Below are 22,438 nucleotides of genomic sequence, written 5' to 3'. Positions count from 1 at the left end.
CTGATTGGTCGGTTCACATCAGCTGGTTAGCTGTGAGCTGCGCCTGTCGGTTTTATTTTGTTGGGATGCTGGTGCTCGCCTCTTGCAGTCCGATGCCTGGACTTTAGTGAGAGGGAGTCCGGTTCCGATCCAGTTCTTGGTACTGTGAACCGTCTCTGTGTTTGTGTCTCCAGTGAAATGTCGTCACTTGAACCGAACGGAACCTCCAGCCACCTCAATGAGTTTGAGAAACTGTCGTGGCGGCCCTCTGTCCGCGATTCAGGTTTGTAAACAAAACCAGTTGCTAGCAACAGCATAGCCCGTAGCACATACAGCAAGCCAAAGGGAAGTTGTTTTGTTGATTGCGTCTTTGTATGTTGTGGTTATGCACATAAAGATGACACAATGGGAGCTTTCTTTGTTCCCAATTCTGTTAGCTTCAGCCACAGGCCGGAGTTAGCCACCGCTGCTACGGAAGCATCTCAAAAGGTTTTTATTAGCACTTTCATCTTTCATCAAACGTTCATGAGTATGTGACGGTGTAATGGGAAAACGCTGAAGGAACAGATCAGGACAAAGCTGCAACCAATGTCGCTAAATGGCACCCATTAATTGGAAGTAATCATATTTGTAAATATGTTGGTATTTACTGCTGCTGTTATGGACCGAGCAGTAAAAAAAAAACAGGAATAGAAACGATCCCAAAGACACTTTTTAGTTCTCTTTGTTTACGAAGCTCAACATGTAGAGTTTATTATTGTCTCAATGAACCAAAAACTCTTATAAAGATCGAAATGAAACTACAATAGCGATAAACGGTACAATAATTGGCCATATTTACTTCAAACCACCCAAGACATTGTGGTCCGCCGAAACTGACAGGCCAGGCAAGGAGAGCAAACCAAGAGACTGGCAGAGATCAACAGCTCAGCCGGGGTACAGTCTGCAAACATGGATAAGTACAATATCCAAGTATGCTCAGACAAGACCCAAATGCAACTTTCTGGTCTATAGGCTTACCACTGTGTGGTGGAAAACTAAAACTGTGAGTCACCCTAAATACTCCATCCCCACAACAAATCTTCTTTAGCAGGAAAAGATCTGTAGAACGAAATGCCATCTGACTGAGCTTGAGATGTTTTCACAAAGAAAAATGGACGAGAAAAGTCACAACTCTACATGTGTAAAGCAGTGGTTGACACAACACACAAAGTCTGCTGCTGTGATTAAAACAAAAAGCAATTCTACAACATAGGGCCAAATAAAAATTGTGAATAAAGAAAAAAAAATGTGAACCAGTTTCCTTTCATTTCATAATTGTGTGCTACTTTGTTTCGCCCTATTTGAAGAGGAAAAACATTGATCTTGTTCATTATTATTATCCCAGTTATTAACTTGCATTGTAGTTCATGTAGCGCTTTGGTCAGCTGAAGTTCTTTTAAGTTTGACTCTTGACTTTGTTTCTTTATTTTCAGGCTCCAAGAAGCGAGCGCGATGGCTTCAGGCTCGGCGCATCTTCTCCCCAAACGGCCTCAACCTCCGGATCCCCAACAGGTTCCTGAAAGAAGGTACTGAAACTCCAGGGGAAAAGAGATGGATGACGGATAGAATCTGTTCCCTAAGAATCCAGAGAGAGTCTGCAGCTGGTTAAGATTAAAACTTTTCCCACAGGGCATTGCATACCCTCTGCCCGCAGTGGACACCGCTGTGTTGCAGACAGCTCCAACCTGTACGTGTTCGGAGGCTACAACCCCGACTTCGAGGAGGCGGGCGGGTCGGAGAATGAGGACTACCCTCTCTTCAGGGAACTCTGGCGGTTTCATTTCGCCACAGCCACCTGGCAGCAGATCCGCACAGAGGGCTACATGCCCACTGAGCTGGCGTCCATGTCAGGTAAGGACAGACGTGGAAACAAGAGCAGGCTAGTGTGGGCACACAAATATGCTGTAAATGAAAGTCAAGCTTCTTGTACTTTCAATTTGAGTATCTTAGAATATAGGTTTGTGTGATTAGTGAGTTTTTTGAACCTCTGATTAAAGACAGTCTAAGTGAAAACTGCAGCTGGACGCCTCTTAAATTATCTTTCCATCAATCATTGTCTCTTTATTGGACTAAGATGCTGGTTTGCATGATCTTGCTTTCTCAAATCAGATTTAATGTGGAACATCTAATAAATACCACCTGCATATTTTAGGATGATGTTTGACTAAATGACATTTCTTCCTTAATTTTGTCTTCATTTAAAGTATTTTCTTTAAGTATGTGTCTCTTATTTCCTTTGTGCCTGCTGCTGAATATGTCAGGAGAGAGGAAATGTGTGTTACATTCTGGTAATTTCCAGACTTGCAGGTTCTGGTAGCCTGCTGGATTTAAATAACCAGGCAGGCGTGTATGAATATGCAAACTCTGAGATTGTTTTTGCCCTGTGGTTTTATTTTGCGACAGCTTTATTCTGAGAGTCGGCGTTAAATCACGTGTATGTCTCTCAGCTGTATTGCACGGCAACAACTTGCTTGTGTTTGGTGGCACCGGGATTCCCTTCGGTGAAAACAACAGCAACGACGTCCACGTCTGCAACGTCCAGTACAGACGGTGGAACCTGCTGAACTGCAAGGGGAAGAAACCAAATAAGATATATGGACAGGTACCGTTTCTGTCCAGACCTCAACACTGTGATGAGTGTTGGCGTTTTCTTTTACCAATCCATCATCGGGTGGGCTTTGTTTCTAGGCGATGGTCATTATAAACGGCTATCTGTACGTGTTTGGAGGCACGACGGGCTACCTCTACAGCACCGACCTGCACCGGTTGGATCTGAGCACCAGGGAGTGGACCCACCTCAAGCCCAAAAACGCACCATTAGATCTACCCGACGAGAGGTCAGTGAATTCATCATACTCGCTCACTGGGTTTATTCTGACCGTCATGTCCAGAGTATTACGGCGGATAGAGACGGATTGAGTTCTGTTTTTCAGGTACAGACACGAGCTGGCTCAAGACGGACAGAGGATATACATTTTAGGAGGTGGAACCTCATGGATGTCATATCCGTTAGATAAAGTAAGAAGAACAAGAGTGAAAAGCTTGGCCTGAACTCCTCACTGTCTGACATTAAAACTAGATTAAATATTTTTTTGTTTTGTTTTTTTTTTTGCTTTAGAGTCAGATAGGGGTAGCAGAGTTACTCTAGTTGCTAAATGTCAGAATAATAAAGTCTTTCTTTAGTTTTTGGTAGCATTGCCTTTCAAACTGTATGACTTGGGTCAAATGATTTTGGTTTCATGCTTTGAGTTTCTCTCAATAATCTGGATAATAATCTTTCCTTCGGGCAGAACTGATGTAACCGAGTCGGGTTTGTTAACTGCTCTACTCAAACACTCCCGTTTAGCTCTGCCTCCACATCTTCCTTCTTTAAGCCTAAACTTTCTGACCGATATATTAAGTTGTCTTCATTTTTCCATTTCCATCTCCCCCTCACAATTCACAATTTAGTCACTTCATTGTAAGTATCCATCTTTTATAAGATCCTCTGCTCCTATTCTAGTATAGTTTAGTCTGGTTTAATGTCAGACAGGAAGGTAAACATTTTGCCTTTTTTATCTTTAATGAGTAAATATTTGGATTCGACTTAAGTGTGTATTTTCATAATTTCATTTCTGCTCACCAGATTCATGCATATAACCTGGAGACTAATTACTGGGAAGAAATTGTAACCAAACCCCATGAAAAAGCAGGTGCGTTCTCATTTTCCTTCCTCTGTTTTTTAAGCCAAATGTTGGTTTTATGACCTCTGATAAGATTTTAAATCTCGTCACTACAGGTTATCCTGCTGCTCGCAGGTGTCACAGTTGTGTTCAGGTCAAAGACGGTAAGCAGGCTTTCACACAACATTAGCACGACACACACGTCTGAAATGCTGGATTTAACCTTTTGTCTTGGCCTGTTTGTGCGTTCAGACGTGTTTATATGTGGAGGTTATAACGGCGAGCTCATCCTGTCAGACTTGTGGAAGATAAACCTTCAGACCTTTCAGTGGACGAAGCTGCCCGCCGTGATGCCGGAACCGGCCTACTTTCACTCCGCTGCTGTCACTCCGGTCAGTAACGTGGCTCTGAGAGTTTTCTACATCTGAACAATTAATTAATGGATTATAGTTTTGTCAGTCAGAATTCTTGATTGACTGATTTCTGAATTCTGTGGCTGATTTTCGGCCGTTGATTTATTATAGCAGATCTTTGTAAAGTTCAGTTGCCGCTCTGCAGTGGCGTCCTTGTAGAAATCAGCGCTGAGCTTTTACAGCTAAAGATGTCATCACCATTACAAAAACAGCATTGGTATATTCTCCACACTGAGGATTCTTAACTGTGCTCTAAATTTTCCAAAAAGGTTGGATTTCCAAATCCAGCAGTTCCAGGTCAGACAGAGGTTGTAAGTTTAAAATAATATAATGGGTCACCTTCGCTTTACTTAGCCTTCTTGTTATCTGCTGATCTAATTTATGACCCATTTTGATTGAAAAAAAGGGACACATTTGCATTAGTTTCATGATTTAAAAAAAAAAGTCGAGAAATGCCAAATTTACATTAATGAAAGAGCTTTAAAGTTCAGTCAAACCAGAAGTATATAAAAAGATATTTACATGTGAAATATATGGATTACTGAAGAAACGGTCAATTATAATGAAAACAGTATTTCATTATATGGAGTATCTGTTGAAAGTCAATGGATCTACTTCAGTTAATGATTGATTACTAAATTAATTGGCAATTATTTCAAATATTGATTCAACACAATTAATCAGATTAATTGTTTAAGCCCTAAAATGGAGGAAACTGGATAGCGTTGTAATTCTTCTCCAGAGTAGCAGCTGGTCAGCTAAACCTCTAACATGTGGTTTTCATGAGGTCAGTATCTGCAGAGCTTCTGTATTGTCCATCCACTGGTTTAATGTTTTTAATGTTGTTGCTGCTTCAGGCCGGCTGCATGTACATCCACGGCGGTGTTGTCAACATGTCTGGGAACCAAAGGACTGCCTCTCTGTATAAAGTGTGGCTGGTGGTGCCCAGTCTGCTGGAAATGACCTGGGAGAAGCTGTTGAAATTGTTCCCTCACCTAACCCAGCTGTCCGCCCTTCAGCTGCTGAGCCTGGGACTGACACATTCACTAATTCAGAGGCTCAAATAGGCTGAACACACAGACCAACCAACCGGGGCAGGACGGAGACTGACACTAAAGTTGGTTGTAAGTAGGTCAAAGACAGCTTGGTGACGTTAGCTGGGAAAATACTTTGTTTTTTGCCGTCGTTCTTTTCTGTTAGAAATTGAAATGTCCATCCAAGGCAGTGAAGTGGTGCACATGTAGAACTTGACTTGTAATTTAAAACCTCTGTGCACGTTCCTTTCTGTGTCCCAGAAATGTGTAAAATATTAAGGTAAATACAAAAAAAAAAAAAAACAGTTCAGACAAACTAAATATGGCTGCAGGCAGTGTGAGTGAACATTTTGCCGTTTTCTGCACCCAGCTGCATTGCTAAATCTGATGAGATTCCTCACTGTGACCACATTTTCCAGCAGATCAAATCTGCAACTGGTTTATACGTGCTTGGTTAGGAACCAATTGTCAGTAAATAATTCTCCACTGAACACAAATCTGAGATGCCTTCAAAGACGTCGAACTGGGGCGGTTATTTAAGATGCTATGATGTGTTTTGCCATTGAGCATTTCAAACTGAAAAATGATCCGTTCATTCACAACGTTTTGCTCCTGTGATCAGAGGAAAACCCAGCAGCCTCTTTTTAAAAGGCTCACTGTGAAACTTCTGGTGCCTCTATAACCATTTCATTTCCTCTGGGTTCCTACGCAGCTTCCTGTACAAAAGTCCACACATTTCCAGACTCAAATTTCCAGATTTTTCTGCTGAATGTTTTTAATTACAAAGCAAAGCTTCAGTAGTGGAGTAAAGGGCTATTCCACCACTTTTAAAGCAACTAATTTGGGACTAAATGTAGTTCTTTAAAACACAATTTGTGAACTTTTACACTTCATTCTGTTATGCCTAAACCTGACCTACTTTAAGAGTTTGTTTACTTAAACCCTCAAATGGAAAATCAAAATTTTTGAGTTGCTAACAATCATTCAATTAGTGATGGGGAAAATCTAAGACAAAATAAAGATTTCAAGAAATACCTTGGCTTTTTTTTTTTTTTTTAAATTTTATTTTCTGATATTTTAAAAACTAGTAAAAAAAAAGTCTGGGATCTTATTTTATTTTTTTTCTGTTAGTTTTCTGTTACATTTTTCAGATGTGGAAATGGGAACCCAGGATCTTGGTCGTGAATTTGCACATGATATCCACCACATTTCTCTGTTATTTTCCTTGATGCATTTGGTGCCTTTTCATCCCTCAAACTGCAGATCATTCAAACTTTACTTGTGTTTTCAGAAAGGATATGAATTTATTTTTGAACCAAGCCTTCAGATGCTGTTCCTGGTTCCTCAGGAGGAACTCCAGCATAAACTTTTTAATTATTTATTTTAAACACTGTGCTGCTCATTTCATCAACTGGTGATGACGTGTCCTGTATCGGTTGCCTATTTTTATTTTTTTTCCTGATCCCATTTCCAGTTTTAGCATTGTAGCACGCTGTACTTTTTATGTTCAGTCACTCGTTAGGTGGTGTTGGTATCTTAAGCTGCTGTGTAATTCTGCAGTCCTCGTCAGTGTGTGTGATGTACTCAGGATATTAAAAACTGTAACAAGTGTGAAGTGCTCTGCAAACCAAACATAGGAAAACTTTGAGTTAATTGGGCGATACTGTGTTGATGTTTCCAGACGGGCCTTTTATTTGTCACCAAAACTGTTACTGTTGATTTTTGAATCGTTAACTTCTTTCTTTTTTTTTTTCTTTTTTTTTTGAGATTTTGTGGCCTTATTTATGCTTGAAGCTCAAATGTATCAGCCTGATTAAGTTTTAATTCTGTCTGTGAAAGTGAAATGTTCTGCTTGCATATGGTCTGCATGTCGCTTTGTACAGAATCCTCTGGGGAACAAGTGAATATTTCCTCAGAGGAAAATATGGCTGCATCGTTTTGTAACTCTTGTTCTCCGGTCTGTGCAAACCGTAAAAACAGGCAGCTGTGTTTTTTTTTTGTTTTTAAGAAACCTTGTGAAGATGTGTTTTATTTCTGCTCAAGCTCAAGCGGATTCCAGTAGTACGCAGGTTCATCCTCATCAACCGTGTAATAAAACTTATTCAACTCAAATAGAAAAACTTATTCATCTTGTTAACAATGAAAAGGAGATATTTCAAACTGTTTAAATTTGATTATTCAAAGCCCTTTTTTTGCAATTCCTGTTTTCTGGACACTTAAATTTTAACCAAATCATAAAATTTAACAAAGATAAATTGCTCTGTGTTATAATTATTGTAAATCACATAAATTAACTTTTATTGAGATTCACTTTTACAAACTTTCACAATCCTTTCTAGAAATGTCTTAAATATGTATTTTGTACCAGTTTGAAAATACTACTTCTTAGTCCTTCATATTTTTAAAAAGGGAATATTTCTTTAAAATAAATCAATTCAGTTGGCCTGTATATTACACATCTATCAATATTGTTCACAAGTTATAATTGTGCATTTAGTAGCACCTACCTGAGTTAATTTTGTTTGCATGGAGAAAATGCTTCAGATTTCCTTCAAGGTTTCACCCATCAACACTAAAAAACCCACAGAGATTCTGTGTAACTGATATTTGCTCATTTTGAGTCCTTCATATTTTAAAAAAAGTGCTAATTGAGATGAAACTCGGTTCTGTTCTCAGCAGCCAGACGGAGACGGAGCAAAGTAATACAAAGCCAGGAGGATGAGGTAGACGACCACCAGGGCAGTACCTGAAGAAACAAAAATGATCAGAAGTAAAAAAAATAAAAGTAACATATACTGTGAGATTTCAGAGACACAAAGGTTGCTTTCACAGTGGGAATAAACTAAAGCTGCTGAGACATTTCCTCTACAACATCGGTGTCAAACTCATTTTTGTCTTGGGCCAAATCAAGAACCTGAATGCTCTTAAAGGGCCGGTTGTGCCAGAATGTCCTGATAAACACAAGCTGCTAAAATATCAACAAATTCTTAAAATTAGATACATTTTTGAAATTTTTTGAGAAAAATCTGCAATAAACTCAAAAGTGTGGGGCTTTGTTGATTTTGCGTGAATTTCCATGAAATTTCTCAAGAAACTGTAGGAAATGATTGGTATAATTTGGCAGTAAGCAGATAAAAACAGCTTTGATTTGATTAATAACAGGGCCACATAAAAACCTATGGCGGGCACGATTTGGCCCACGGGCCTCGAGTTTGATCTATAATAACTATATTATAAAGGTAATATAGTTGTATCAAAAATATCCGGTACAAACAAATGAATGCAGGATTGTTTTACACCCGAACACAGTCAGAATGTCTAAGTGTCAAGCTAACTTTAAAAAGCAATGATAAAAATGAAACTTGAGAAGCTCAGTTGGGAACATTAAAGTTCTTCATGCAGCTGCAGCGCAGAACCAGATCCCCAGGTCAGAGCAACCGGCTAACTCTGAGCCCAAACTACTAACTACCAAACTACTGCATCTCACATTTGCATCTCAAATATGAGATGCAATGTGAGATGTTGCACCTCATATTTGCAACATGTGAGATGCAAATCTAAGGAATCGGACATGATGAGGGGGGATTTTCTAACACCTGCACATGCTGCATTCAGGTACAACATCAGGCAGTGGGAATATCAAAACAACTCTAAAGTGATTTTAACATGTTTTATCTTCATATGATCTCCTGTCCTGTTTATGTAACTTTTGCACTGAACCTGCAGTTTAACACTTAAAGGCTGGAATCAGCAATCATTCAGAATAACTACCAACACCTCATCTGTGTTGTTGCTCCAAGTCTTAAATTTCATTTTGTAAGCATCCAGTTGGTCAGGACTCACCCTGGAAATAATCCGACTTGCCATCCACGAAGATGTAGTTGACCAGAATGACACTGAAAATGCTGGCCCACAAGTGCTGATCGCTGAAGAGCAACACGAAGCCCACATCCTATTGAAAAACAAAGCAAACAGGTTATCAGTTTAAATTTTTATTAACCAATTATAAGAAGAGGGAGGAATGTGACGTACACAGAAGGCATTAAAAAGGACCAGTATTGGAATCTGCAGCATGCAGACCTGCACAGCTATGCAGCTTCCAACCTCCAAACTGGGGAGGAAACACAGCAAATGTAAGGAATGGAAACCAGTTTGTAGCTTTCCATCTCTATCAATCAATCAATCAAATTTTATTTGCATAGCACATTTCAGCAGCAAGGCATTTCAAAGTGCTTCACATAATTAAAATAAAAACAGCATGTGACATTGAAAAAAACAGTGAGAAAGAGAAAGACATTTTGAAAAAGATTTAAAAAAAAAGATAACATTAAAACCCGCACTCCTTTTAGGACTTCAGTTAAATATCGTTTAACTGGGGCTCTAACGCTCTGGGACTTTAGTCAAAAACAACGTTTGACAAGGACCCCAGCCTCTAAGTTTTTCTAGTACAACTCAAGCGACCTTAAGCTGATGTTGTTCTGGAGTGCGAACTGGATCCCGTTAACAATCTCTGGGATCTCGGGGATCATAGCGAGAACCGTCACGCCGATGAAGTACTGCGGGAGGAAAGATGTAGGGAGGGTGAGCACAGTCAGGAGAGAGTCTGAGCATGCTCAGATGGCGGGAGGCCGACCTGAGAGACGTTGGGCTGGTTGAGAATGGGCTGGATGTGCTCGGTGGCGAGGTCGGCGCAGGCGGACGTAAGAACGGTGGCTGCGATGAGGATGAGCAGAGACCTCCAGCGGGACCAGTGGACCACCGTCCCCTGATGACCGGTCTCTGATCAGACACAAATTCTAGTGTGAACATCAGGGTTTACTGTAAACCGGACTGTATTTGACGTTGATTTGGGGCTTCATTTATTTTCTAGTTCTTCCCTGTGAGTTTGACCTCAGCGTTGTTAAAGTCAAGACCTTCCAGAAGCTTATCGTTACGTTTTTTTGTTTTTTTTTTATCCATTCCAAACCATTTTTTGGGGGAAGCTTGAGAACATCCACCTGTATCAAAGTTTCAACCATCTTATCAAAACCTGCTATCACTGACGAACAAGGAAAATGTACGAATCGCCAGAGATCAAGCCCATCTTAATCCAAAACACACCTGAACACCAGACTGAAGAAGAAGCTTTTGCGTCAAAACTAACATCTTCCCACTGCCTACATGGACAAACCAAGCTTATTCTGGAAAAAGGTTTTAACCTCAAACGAGACAATGACTGAACTATTTGGTCTCAATGACACAAAGTATGTCTTTCCAAACTGTCGAGCACAGAGGTGGGAGGATCATGCTGTGGGGCTGTTTTGCTCCCAGAGGTACAAACAGTAAGGGATATTAAGTAAGAAGGATGACATCCAAATTTTTCAATCTCTAAACGAGGACACAGATGAGTTTCCCTGCACGATCCCCAACAGACCGCAGAACTTTTTGTCTGGCTAACATTAAGCTTCTTTGATAGTCGGTCTAAATCCATACAAACAATTGATCAACAGTACGTCTCAAACACATTATTCAAAACTACGCGTGTGTGTAAAGCTCTGCCCTGAACTGTAACGATGAAGTCGTGTGCGAGTCTCACCCTGCCCTTCTCCAACATGGATGTTGTAAATGTGCGAATGCGTCTTCAGAGTGAATATCAGTCCGATGATGTAGGCGGCGGGCAGGAGGGCGGACACGGTGTACACCAGAGGCCTAACAGGAACACAGCCAAACACAGAGGCTTATTTTTAACCCTGAACTCTGAGCTGGGCTCCTGTTGAATCTGGAAGAAGAGCATGAACATTTTTTCCAAACTTTGTCACCTTTTTCTATCGTCTACAAGTTATGTCTTTCTGTCAAACCTTCTTTTTCTCCTTTCTCGTCCCCTTATTCCCACCCTCCATCACTCCAAATTTCATTTCCTGTGTTCTTTTTCACTTCCTCGTGTCCTTCCTGGTTTTCTAGTGCCAATCCTTCTTTCCTTATGTTCTTACATTCCTTGTATTTTTTTCTTTTCTCCTACCTTTTTTCCATCCTTTTACATCTACCTTGTGCCCGTTCTGTCTTTCTCTTCTTTCTTGTGACTTTCTGTCGTTCTTTCCTCCCTTCCTTGTGTGAATCTTCCCCTTTTCCAGTTTTTTCCAGGTTCCATGTATTTAGCCAACCATTATAGAAATAGGTGGCATAAACTCACACTGATCTTTAGTGTTTTACATTTAAAATTAACACAGAGAACTGAAAACTTTTCCTTTAGTTCATCCTCCTTTCCTCCCCCATGTCCTTCCTTATTTTTTGTGACGTTACCATTTTACGTCCTTGTCTATTTTCTTTCTTTCTCCTGTTCTTCTTCCCTCTTCTTTCATTCAGCTTGGTGTCTTTCCACATTTTTAGCCCACCAACTATAGAATTATCTGCCACAAACTCACAGTGATCTTTACTCTTTTATATTTTATAAAGAAAATGCAAAACTGAGAACTCTGGAAAGTTGAGTCTGGAAAAGTCTGAGATTTAATCACAAAAAGCCATAAGAATAAAGCAGAACTCACTGGATGTGGTCACGAAACAGAGTGCCATTTTTCTGAGAAAACAAGACAAAAATCATTCTTAAAGGCAGTTGTGAATATAAGTGACCATGTTCGAGCAGCGGTCTGTGAGCTCCGGACATCTACTGACCAGATCATAGTGACAGTTGTGGCACACAAACGGCCCGCTGGCGTTGCTCGAGCCGTTTCCTCCCGTGGCGTTGGTGCAGGCGTCACACACCAGGTTCCCGTACGCCTTGGAGAAAAGCGTGGGGGCAAAGACACCTGCAAGACACAGAAAAAAAGAAGCTTATTCGACTAATTTAGACAAAAAACAAAAATATCCAAGCCCATTGCTGATCACCTACTACTTTGTTACTACATTGGAGTGAAATACAGACAATCTGAAGCTTTTCTCTGTCTTCTTAAATCTATTTGCTGTTCACCTTAAGATAGCATCCAGATTTGTTGGAATGCGTCCCAAACAAAACAAAACTCGCTGCTACTTAAGTAATAAATACTCGCCTCCCACAGAGATGAAGAGCAATGCAGAGCTCACTCCCGCAGATCGGCTGTTGAATCTTTGCTCGCTGTGTTTCAGGCCCCCGATTATCATGCAGATGCCCTAAAAATCAAAACATGTTTCATTCAAGAAACACTGGAAATGTTTTAATACATCCTGAATGTTTTTTTTTTTAAATTATTATTAAATTTAAGAAACATCTTTGGTTATTTCATGTTAGCTAAAACAAGCAAAAATAATTAACATATTTATTCATTTGCACAAGTTTAACACCTAACTATAAGTGCATCGCAATAAATTAGAAAATGATGGGAAAAGCTTAATTATTTGTGTTTATATGAATCCCACATGGTGGTATTTATATGTAAAGTGTTATTTTCTGATTATGACTCAGCTGATGAGAACTCAAAAGACTTTTTTTCAGCTACTTGGAATATTTTAATCAACAAATAAAAATAATTTTTAATTACAAAAAATATTCTTTATGAATTTCTCCCTCCATGTTCCTTGGCACAGCTGCATTGAAGTGTTAAGGGAGCTCAGGTTCCTCTAACAGCCTCCAGCTCATCTTCTTTTAACAAAACTACCTAGACTCTCCATGAGGTTCAGGTCAGGGACATTCGTTCCTCAACTAAACACACTGGTACCATGTTTACTAAACTAGGTGCTGGTGTCCCGACCTGTTGGAAAATTAAATCAGCATTTTCATAAAGCTTGAGGGAAGCACGAAGAGTCAAAAAGTTTCCAATAAATAGTTTCTTGTGCGCCTTTTTCTATCACACGTTTTTCCTTTCACTCAACTTTCCATCATTACGCCTGGCTACAGCACCCAGTGAACAACAGTGACTGAAAATAAAAGCTGGAAATATGTCCCTCTGTGTATTGATTGTTTCATTTTAAATAAATTAACTTTGATGATATTGTGATTTAAGGAGATGTTATGCATGTAACTGTTTCTGCAAAAGCCTGCAGGATTGTAATGAGGGATTATTTTCACATAAATACAGTTTAAAAGAGAATCTGTACATTTTCTTGCTTATTAGCTATAATTCAGGATGTTATATGCTCACAGGGATGAAGAGGATGCATCCCAGCAGCGTCCCAGTCAGCGCCGCCTTTACGACCTCCTGCAGACAGGGATTGGCCGCCCGGTGGCCTCTGAGCAGGGCGGTGATGTAAAAGGTCAGCTCTGTGATGGAGCCGAAGGTGGCGTTCACCACGGCGCCGACAGCGAAGTTACTCTGGGCGGAGATACTGCAGAAATGGAGAATGTCACCATCAGATTTGCTTTGACAGAAAACCTTTTTTTTCCCGCTGTGCAGAGGATCGTGGTCATTTTACCTTGCGATGCCCATGCCGATGTAGTAAGACAGGGGTATGATGGAGCTGATCGCTGTGGCAAACTTGACATCTGAACTGGCAAACTGGTTTTCTCTGTCAATATACCCGACTACCAGGGCAACAATAACTATGGGGAGGAGGTCTGAGGGGTGAGTCAAAGATCTTTACAAGTTTTGCCATGACACACAAACACACAGAGAGAGAAATGCTGAAGGATACTGACAGCAAACACATTGATCCCATCAACTGTGTATTTGTAGTAGTACCAGTTTGCAGCATGGTAGCAGCACAGCAGAGCTCTGGTCTCATAGCCTTGATGCTGCAGGTCAGGTTAAAAGCACAAAGACAGAGATGCTTCTCAACACAACCTGTTGTGGTCGATAATTTCACGCCTCATCAGCCTTTTACCTTCCTGTGAGAGCTGGAGGACAGCAGGACGTCCTCAGGAGGCAGGAGCAGAATGACGCCCACGGTCTGAGCGCTCATCTTGGCGACCGGGATGGTGAAGACCAGGATCCAGGAGACGAAGCAGACCAGAGAATGGACGACAGCCAGGGGAGGAAAACCCAGCAGCAGCCAGATGTAGGTGGAGAGACGATGCTTGACGACAAGGAGAGCACTTTGTGTAAACAAACAGGGTCTTTAAACAGCTCAGAGTGTGCAGGAAGTCCAACCCGTTCCAGCCTGCTGTGTAATATTTAAAGTCTCTGACAAGCAGCTCCTCTGTTCCTGCTAAAGAACACATCCACACAGCATGATCCTGCCACCACCGACTCTGACTGTGAGGATGCCATGTTTAGGGTTCAGTGTAGTATCATGTTTCCACCACACATGGTATTTTACACCAAAGTCCACTGCATGACCCTTGAACTTCTCCACCTACAAAATACAATATATTTTATTGGGAGTTTATGTGATAAACCAAAACAAAGCAAGCCATGATTTTACAGTGGCAAAAAAAAAAGGAGAAAAAAAATATATTCAGCTCCTTGACTTAAAAATTGTAGAACTGCAAAAGCAAAATCTTACCAAGGATTTTTGATCTATTTTCTAGTGCAAATATATTAGTACACTTGAAATAAAACGGAAATAACTTGCAAGTAACTTTTCAGCAAGCTTGTTTTAAATCAATAATTTGATTATATTGATAAAAAAAACTCTGGCAGAGTATGTAATTTATAACAACATTTCTCCCATGTCACAAATCATTTCCCTTGCACTTCACATCTGTGCACTACTTTGCGTTGGTTTGTCACAAAAAAATCCAAATAAAACTCCATAAGGTTTGGTTTGTACGTGACAAAATAAGAAGTGCTCAAAGGAGTAGGAATACTTCTGCGAGGCCATGTAACTTAAAACGACATTATAAGAGGTTAATAATTTGTTCAGCTGCAAAATTCCAACTAAATTTCATTTTACATTTACAAAGCAATTTCAAAAACCTGAACAACTTGCACAGCAAATTACACCATCAATCTTCAGAGTAATAACAAACACTCAAAGCTATCTGCGTATTTTTCTGTGCATGTTCTAAAGCCTGTGTTAGTGTAAACATTTACCCAGTAAGGAGCGCGAGGAGGTCGTTCTGGCACCTCTGGAGCCACTCCCTCTGTGGCCGAAGGCAGCAGAACCGAGGAGCTGTCCTCCACCGTCTCCAGGCTGCACTCGCAGTCTGGTGCCTCCTCACAACATCTCCACAAAGTGGCTCCTATCTGGACAACCAACCATAGGGAGGAGTTATTTCTCTGTTACTACTCATCTATAATGCACATCTGGAAACACAAACTTAAGATCTCATTTTAAAGAGTTGTTAAAACAACATGAAAGATTTCGGTAACAAAGTTGCATTAAAACTTGTATTAAAAGTCCATCAAAATTGTCAGCTTTGTATTAAAAGTGTCATTATTTACCGAATGACACTTCATGACAACAGTCGTAAACGTTCATGAAAAATCCTTCATCTTCATGACAGGTGTTACGTCATGTTTATGACAGTGTCATGTCAGTCTTATGCAGTTTGCAAAATCACACACACAAAAGATCCTTGTAAAAGCGCACACAGGGTCAGTACGATCCTGCTGGACCGCGAACGGAGTAAAAAACTTGAAGCGTCTAAATGACACCGTCTCAAATGTTGATGAACCCTAGGTGATACTGTAAATTAATATTTTCATGTTAAATCCGAGTTGAAATAAAAAAAAGCACAGAAAATTGAATAAGAGAAATAAAAGGATTTTATACAAATGCTACTTAAAAATCCAATTATGAATGAAATAATAATGAAAAAGATGAATATATCCACAGAGATCTCAAATTATTTATGAATTGATACAATGATTTTTCAAGTAAAATATGCAATGCAAGAAAAGAAGCAGAAACAATTGAGCAAATACTAGATAATTTATCATTTCTTTTCTTTGAAACTCAAAGGAAGCGAAGTTTAAACAACACCCACAGTGTTGCAAAAATTATCTGCTGCAATTTTCGAAATGTGCGGTTTTAGTTAGGAAACAATTATTTCTGCTTTCAAAACTAAGCAATAATGCCGAAACAAGATTCAGCAGGACTCAATCTTAAAACAGCAAGCAGAACAGAAAAGAGGCTGAGCAGAAGCAATACCTCATGGATCGTGTTTCCAAAGGGCCACAGGAAGTAGCAACACAACTTCCAGCAAAGCTTCCCTGAAGTCACAGAAAACGAAAATAAAAAATAAAAAAATAAGGCAGAAATCTTACATTTAACACAACATGCCCACCTACCGTAGGGTAAGCCGATAACAGTGATGAACATCAGAATACCGACCAAAAAATACGCCAGAGAAATCCACCAACCAAACAGGAGAACATACGCAAGATTTCCACACGTGATGAAGTGACCTGAAAACAGAGCCACACAAAAACAAGGCTCAAAAACCTTTTAGCAGACTTAAAAATGTTCCCTCTTTCAGTGAGACTACCAGTTACATTTTAAAATAAATATTTGTCAGAACAATATTTCAATCAAGACCAAAACTAGGCCTGTCACGGTAACAAATTTCGCCGGATTAACAATAAACAATAATATTGTTGTTTTGAGATCATTTTAAAGAAATAAAACAGTAACGGCCAAAAGATAATACAAGAACATATTATGAAAGATCAACAAACTTTAAATTCTAATGGACATTTAATACTTGTAGTGGAAGACATTTTAAATATCCAAGATAAATAAACAAAACAACAAATAAAATTAATGTTGAAGTCCTTCTAAACAAAACTGTCTTTCAAAAAAATGACTAGTTGAGACCAAAGCACCAAACTGAAGACTTTTATCATCCAGTTTATGGTAGAAAGAGAGAGGAAAAAAAGAAAAACAATAAATTATGCCTGTGGAAATGATTGAGTTTATTTTAAATTATCATGCGATTATTTGATTTATTGATTATTGTGACAGGCCTAACCAAAACATCTTAATAGAGGTTTCACATCCTCATCGATATATTGTGATATTCCTTCTCTGTGTCATATTGGTGCAACTCAGTAAAGTAGTCTATAATCAACAAGACTCTTCATTCTAATTTCACAGAAAATTAGAACGCAACCATAAAAATGACCATAAACATAAAAATCTCTCTCTTTGGGTTCTGAATCTATATAATGATGAGTTTCCCTATTTGAACTGAATGATTAAAGCAGTGGTTCCCAAACTTTTTCTTCCAGACGGCTTCCCGCGCCCCCCCTGCAATGACACGGCGCCCCCCCCAGGGGGCGCGCCCCACAGTTTGGGAACCTCTGGATTAAAGTAAATTTACTTTTTGATAACTTTATAATTTAGCCATGTGCACCTGAAGACGTACAAGAGCAGAAATAACAACCAGCACAGCTTTAGGCAGCAGTTAAAACCAGATGATCTGTACCTGGACCTGAGTGTGGTTTGATGACGTTGAGTTCAGAGTAAAGCTCCTTCACAACATCTGACCGTTCTTCAAACGGCCGCGCCGTGACGTGGCTCTTCCACTTTCTGAAACCAAACTGATTCACAGACCACACTATAAATTTATAAATTTACACTCTGGTAGCTCTAACCTGCAAGAAAACCCCTCACTGTCTCACCCTGTAGTTGTTGACCAGCTTGTTAGCCTCCACTTCATTCTCCACTCTGATGGTTCTCTTGCTTTGTATCTCCTCCCAGCTCTCTTCACAGACATGCCGGCTTGCACCTGCAGCAACAAGCATGACGCTGACTGGTTAACACTTGTTAACCTGCTGGGAAACGCTGCTCATGTGCAACGTTCTGATACATAACACTTACAAGCTGCTGCAGGACACAAGGAGTGATGTGGAGACGGAGTGTGTGAGGCATCAGGTTGTTGGGTTTCCTGCGATCCGTCATGGATCTCCTCATGATTGTAACTTGTTTGAGGATCAAGAACACATGAAGGATCTGTAACAGCGAAGACCAAACAGGAGGCTCTTTTATTTTTTTCCCCATTTGTACGGAGTCAGAATGTCACATCTTACTCATTAATAATTATAAGATCATATTTATTTCAACAGGTAATACAGACAAAACAGTACTGACGACATTACTAGAGTAGAACAAAAATCTTGACTTCCCCATTTCTCAGGATATCACTGCTCACCATTTTAACTTAGAGCCTAGTTTTGGTTCCTATTTTTGTGTTGTTGTCTGGGCTTCAGGTGGATGAGAAAATGTGACAGAGTAGCATGTTGATGATTTTAGTCAGTCAAAATGACAGTTTGGGGGTTACATCTAAAATCCTCCTTGTAATGATTTCAATTCTGTAACATATAAAAAAAATGATAAAGGTGTGTTTTTACTTGAATCTCCTTGATAATCACTTTAACTAAGCAAATTCAAAAATATACTTTTTAATTTAACTTGCTGTTGTGATTTTTTCATTATTATTATTTTATTGTTTTTGCAATATTCGTTTTGGAAGATTTGTTTTCCCTTCACTAGCATAAGAAATGGTAATATTGAATAGTTAAGTCGGTAATTTGTCCAGCTATTTGTGTTTAATACCAACCAACGCACACAAACAGCCACACTGGGGAAAACCTACTAATTAATACAGTGTGACTGTCTGTATTAGTGCTCTGCTTCCGCAAAGTGGTAAATAACGACTGAAAAATAAGCAGTACAATGAAGATGGAGAATGCTGAAGACACCTACTGTCATTAGTGATTAAATCTGCAGATTATAATAAAGTTTTACGTTGAAGGAAGCCAAACAAGGAACATGATCCGCTCACCCTGCGACTGTTCTGCGGTCTTTCTCCTCCGGCTGGTCGAGTCTGAGCTGCGTGTGGACGACAGAGACATTTCTCCCAGTAATACCAGTCACCGTCACCACTGACCCACTCACTCTCCGCGAGCACAAGCCTTCATATTCTCTGGATCAGGCGCCGCTGTCGCTCCGCTTCTGCGAAGACAGACAGGCTTATGCCGCTTAGAATTGTGGGGGATGTAGGCCAGTCGTAGTGGTCACTTCTTAAAGAAAAAGTACACAATTCAGGAGAGCTTTTGATTATGTAAATATGAAGAATATGACTTCAAATGTAACTTGTTGTAGTTCAAAGGTAACTTGTCATAGTTATGTTTTATGTTGAAGTTTGGAATTCATTCTGATTACAAAAGGCATAAGATCCGAGAAAACCGAAGGTCTGCAGAATTTAGTTTGGATCACTTCACTATGCAAACACTATCTGGACTGATGAAGATGTATGCTTGTAGATGACGGAATGACTCCTGGGCTAATACTCATCTGACCACTTGGGGGCGCTCGATGAACACTGAAAGGTAACACCAGAGCTCAGTGGATTGTTGAAAAGCGTAAGAGGTTGATTTAAGAAAAAAAGTGTCAAATCGGTCCTGATTCGGTTTAACACCTTGATCCCAATTTATGCATATAGTAATAATAATAATAATAATAATAATAATAATAATAATAATTATTATTATTATTATTATTATTTATAGGTTCCAAAAATAAAAACTCAAAGCAATGTATGTTAATTGTGTAGCTGATTTCATTAGTCTATTTTAACTAATGAAAATAAATGATACACAGCGCCACTGTCTGATCAAATGGCAGTATGCAAGGTATTCTATGAGTCATGCAAAATACTGAGAAATGTTGAGTAAAAATTAACTATAACCAAGGAAAGAAGTTAATTGTTAAATATTGAATATTAGTAAAGATGAGAATTAACGTGAAGTACAGTGGTGGACAGTAATGGGCTATATTTACTTGAGTACTGTATTTAAGTACCTTTTGCAATTTAATTACTGAAAAAAGCAAAAAAGTGGGAAAAGACAAGAAAAACATGCTAATTTAACTTATCAAGATGCACTTCCACATTTCTGTGTGTCATTTTAACACCATGCCCTGCAGTTATCAACATTTGTTTGTAGTAGGGAAACATCTTAGTTAAGATGCTGTGAAATATTGAAAGCAAGCCACATTTTTTTTTACATCTGTATTTGTATGTTCACTATGAGAGGTTCCATCTTTTGGTTATTCCTCTCTGTATATACAGAGTGTGTTCATTTCAATTTATTGTCCTAAAATATTACTAGAATAACATTTAAGAACTTTGTTCAGGGAGTTTAGAAAAACCACATCATACAATAAGTAAAATCCAGTGCTTTCTGATTTTAGTTCATTAAAATAAAGTTTGTAAAGTTTGCACATTTGTTTTTCAAATGTGTGCAAAGTTGAAATGTCTTCCATCCTGTTTGTTTTGCTTTTTATTTTGTTCAGAACAATGCTATTTTTTTATTTTCATTTATTTATTTGTCAATTGTGGACCTTAATGTGTGGAATGCTTATGTCCCCTAATTTTCACTGCGTAGTACAATGTCACTGCAAAAAATACAGTGATTTAAAAAAAAACAGCACAACTACAGAAATACTTTCAATGGGGATCTATCTGCCTTTTCCTGAAATAACATTACAACATAATCATAATAGATGTCCTGTAGAATGGCAGAAAGTGTGAGAGGTATGTGAAATATATTAGGTCAATTTGAAGATTGACTTTCATTAGGTTTTAGAAACTCAAATTCTCATTGTCTCACTGAAAATTAAATTTTCTATTGTTGCATATTTTTAACGCACTCACCAATAGTATCCAGAATAAAGGTGTGTTTAATTCTGTAGTAACAAGCTAGAAATTAGACTGAGATTTAATAAAATGTTAAAGAGCATTGCTTAAGTGGAAAATAACAGATTATTCTGATTTAGATAATACGTTGAACCCACTGCGCAACAAAAAGCTGCCTCACAATCCACAAAAAGTGGTCAGCAACACTAGTGACCTCAGTCTAATTGCCCCTTATTTAAGAGCTCTGTTTTATAAACAGGATTAGAAAAACATTAGTGGTAAATGAGTCAAGCAGACATTTAACTGGGCCAATGTGGTCATAGCATGTGCGCTAATAGCAAGTAAACATGTGATTTCAAAAATAAAAAGTCACCTTGCAAATAATACTTTTATGTCAAGCAGTCATTTAGCACCCTGTCATTTTACCCCTTTTCCTTCCAGTGTTGACTCTTACAAGATTATTTTTATAAAAATCTCAGATGATGTGAAAGGCTACAGTAGCTCAAAAACATTTGTCAAAGCTATCTCTGAATGGGTTATACCTTAAACTTTGAAAATGGGCTTTAGCAGCAGAAGATCTCACCAGATAATTTTCATGTAAGATATGAGAAGGAAGCAGAGGCTACATGCCTAACAGGCTCACCAGAATTGGAAAATTACTGATTGGAAAAATGTCTGTGTAGGGGATATTTTCCTGATATACTTTGGGCACCAAAGCATCAATGGAGCATTAATTAAATGCTGTGACCTATCTGAGTATTGATTATGAACAAGCCAATCCATTATTGAACAGTGTCCGTATGGTTACTTACCATGATAACTTTCCATTTCACAAAGTTTAAAATCATTTTAAAACTTTGTGTGTGCTTAAGTTTTTATTTACAGTAGTCCAATGGACTCTGGAGTACCAAGATATCAATCCAATAACACCTTAACACCAGTGATTTGCACTGACTGTGTAATGCTATCATTAAATATAACAATGGTTACATATATTTAATGTTCAAAACTCACTTTTGAAAATTAACCTCAAACCATAATCCTGGTCAGAAATACAAAGCAAGGCAAAGAAAATATGTAAAACCTCTACATTTAATTTCTGAGGCAATTCTATGCTAAATGTTCTTTTCTACTGGGTTTTTGACATTGTTTGTACTTATAATACAAATATAAATAATAGAAGATCCAGTAAATGTGAGAATGAAAACAACATTAGCTGAGGTACAGCTCAAATGAAGCTGGAAGTCCAGAGAAAAGATCAATGTGTTTGTGATCATGTGATAATAAAACAAACATTTGCTAAAGATAAATTTTGGGGTGCATAGACCACATAAAAGTTATTGTGACCCGTAACATAATGTCATACTGTTATCTAACTCACTGACCTGATCTGATAAGACAGAATTGCCCCCTTTTGTATGAATGCTGGAAATGATTATTTCCCCAAGGGGTGGAGTCTGTAAAGCATTATGCCTGGGAAGACATAAATGAAACAGCAGACAGAAAGTGGAGACTTGGGGAGTAACCAGACCAGACAGTTGTGAGGTCATGGCAAGACACTGGAGTGTCACTTGTTTGGCAGCACTAGCTCTGCTATGCCGCCTGGCTAGCAAGGAAGCAGAGGCACAGAAGTACCCTCAAATGCCTCAGTATCCCCAGAAACCTGAGTACCATCAGACGCCTCAGAACCCTCAGCAGCCCCAGAACCATCAGCAACCTCATAATCCTCACCCTCAGCAACCTCAGATCCCTTACCCTCAGCAACCTCAGAATATTTACCCTCAACAACCTCAGATCCCTTACCCTCAGCAACCTCAGAATCTTTACCCTCAACAACCT

General features: G+C 39.1%; 3 protein-coding genes across 6 annotated transcripts in view; 2 read left to right on the top strand and 1 right to left on the bottom strand.

Moving 5' to 3' along the window:
* The first annotated feature begins 16 nt into the window (after window positions 1-16).
* On the top strand, window positions 17-6,164 carry LOC103133703 (kelch domain-containing protein 10-like). The gene is made up of 10 exons (XM_007545564.2): window positions 17-262; window positions 1,455-1,547; window positions 1,651-1,872; window positions 2,469-2,623; window positions 2,710-2,858; window positions 2,955-3,039; window positions 3,647-3,713; window positions 3,800-3,847; window positions 3,936-4,075; window positions 4,954-6,164. The coding sequence occupies exons 1-10, from the start codon at window positions 178-180 to the stop codon at window positions 5,161-5,163; spliced, it is 1,254 nt and encodes a 417-aa protein (XP_007545626.1). The 5' UTR covers window positions 17-177; the 3' UTR covers window positions 5,164-6,164.
* A 415-nt stretch (window positions 6,165-6,579) lies between these two features.
* LOC103133700 (low affinity vacuolar monovalent cation/H(+) antiporter-like) overlaps window positions 6,580-22,438 on the bottom strand; it is a 20,537-nt gene continuing 4,678 nt past the window's right edge. The window contains exons 2-21 of one of the 4 annotated variants that reach the window (XM_007545560.2): window positions 18,746-18,915; window positions 17,782-17,913; window positions 17,583-17,689; window positions 17,387-17,501; window positions 16,251-16,367; window positions 16,111-16,172; window positions 15,051-15,203; window positions 13,900-14,091; window positions 13,711-13,810; window positions 13,492-13,633; window positions 13,221-13,404; window positions 12,153-12,252; window positions 11,779-11,912; window positions 11,652-11,683; window positions 10,706-10,818; window positions 9,764-9,909; window positions 9,592-9,686; window positions 9,163-9,241; window positions 8,974-9,082; window positions 6,585-7,876 (exon numbers count right to left, since the gene is read on the bottom strand). In XM_007545560.2, the coding sequence (XP_007545622.1) occupies window positions 7,803-7,876; window positions 8,974-9,082; window positions 9,163-9,241; window positions 9,592-9,686; window positions 9,764-9,909; window positions 10,706-10,818; window positions 11,652-11,683; window positions 11,779-11,912; window positions 12,153-12,252; window positions 13,221-13,404; window positions 13,492-13,633; window positions 13,711-13,810; window positions 13,900-14,091; window positions 15,051-15,203; window positions 16,111-16,172; window positions 16,251-16,367; window positions 17,387-17,501; window positions 17,583-17,689; window positions 17,782-17,913; window positions 18,746-18,815 (2,256 nt within the window). In that variant the 5' untranslated portion in view covers window positions 18,816-18,915 and the 3' untranslated portion in view covers window positions 6,585-7,802. Of the gene's footprint in view, window positions 7,877-8,973; window positions 9,083-9,162; window positions 9,302-9,575; window positions 9,687-9,763; window positions 9,910-10,705; window positions 10,819-11,651; window positions 11,684-11,778; window positions 11,913-12,152; window positions 12,253-13,220; window positions 13,405-13,491; window positions 13,634-13,710; window positions 13,811-13,899; window positions 14,092-15,050; window positions 15,204-16,110; window positions 16,173-16,250; window positions 16,368-17,386; window positions 17,502-17,582; window positions 17,690-17,781; window positions 17,914-18,745; window positions 18,956-22,438 lie in introns of those variants that run through there. The other 3 variants (XM_016668054.1, XM_016668055.1, XM_016668056.1) reach the window with 3 other exon arrangements.
* LOC103133702 (zona pellucida sperm-binding protein 4-like) overlaps window positions 21,459-22,438 on the top strand; it is a 13,280-nt gene continuing 12,300 nt past the window's right edge. The window contains exons 1-2 of the mRNA XM_007545563.2: window positions 21,459-21,462; window positions 22,107-22,436. Of these exons, the coding sequence (XP_007545625.1) occupies window positions 22,148-22,436 (289 nt within the window). The 5' untranslated portion in view covers window positions 21,459-21,462; window positions 22,107-22,147. The remainder of the gene's footprint in view (window positions 21,463-22,106; window positions 22,437-22,438) is intronic.

This window comes from Poecilia formosa, unplaced genomic scaffold, assembly GCF_000485575.1.
Source record: "Poecilia formosa unplaced genomic scaffold, Poecilia_formosa-5.1.2 Scaffold13, whole genome shotgun sequence".
NCBI lineage: Eukaryota > Metazoa > Chordata > Actinopteri > Cyprinodontiformes > Poeciliidae > Poecilia > Poecilia formosa.
This window is presented reverse-complemented; position numbering and strand designations above follow the sequence as displayed.

Excerpts from the sequence above, each read along its gene's own strand:
- LOC103133703 (XM_007545564.2), top strand. The coding sequence starts at position 178 with ATGTCGTCACTTGAACCGAACGGAACCTCCAGCCACCTCAATGAGTTT. Across the intron at positions 2,624-2,709 it reads CAAATAAGATATATGGACAG|GCGATGGTCATTATAAACGG; the intron begins GTACCGTTTCTG and ends CTTTGTTTCTAG. Across the intron at positions 3,040-3,646 it reads TGTCATATCCGTTAGATAAA|ATTCATGCATATAACCTGGA; the intron begins GTAAGAAGAACA and ends TCTGCTCACCAG.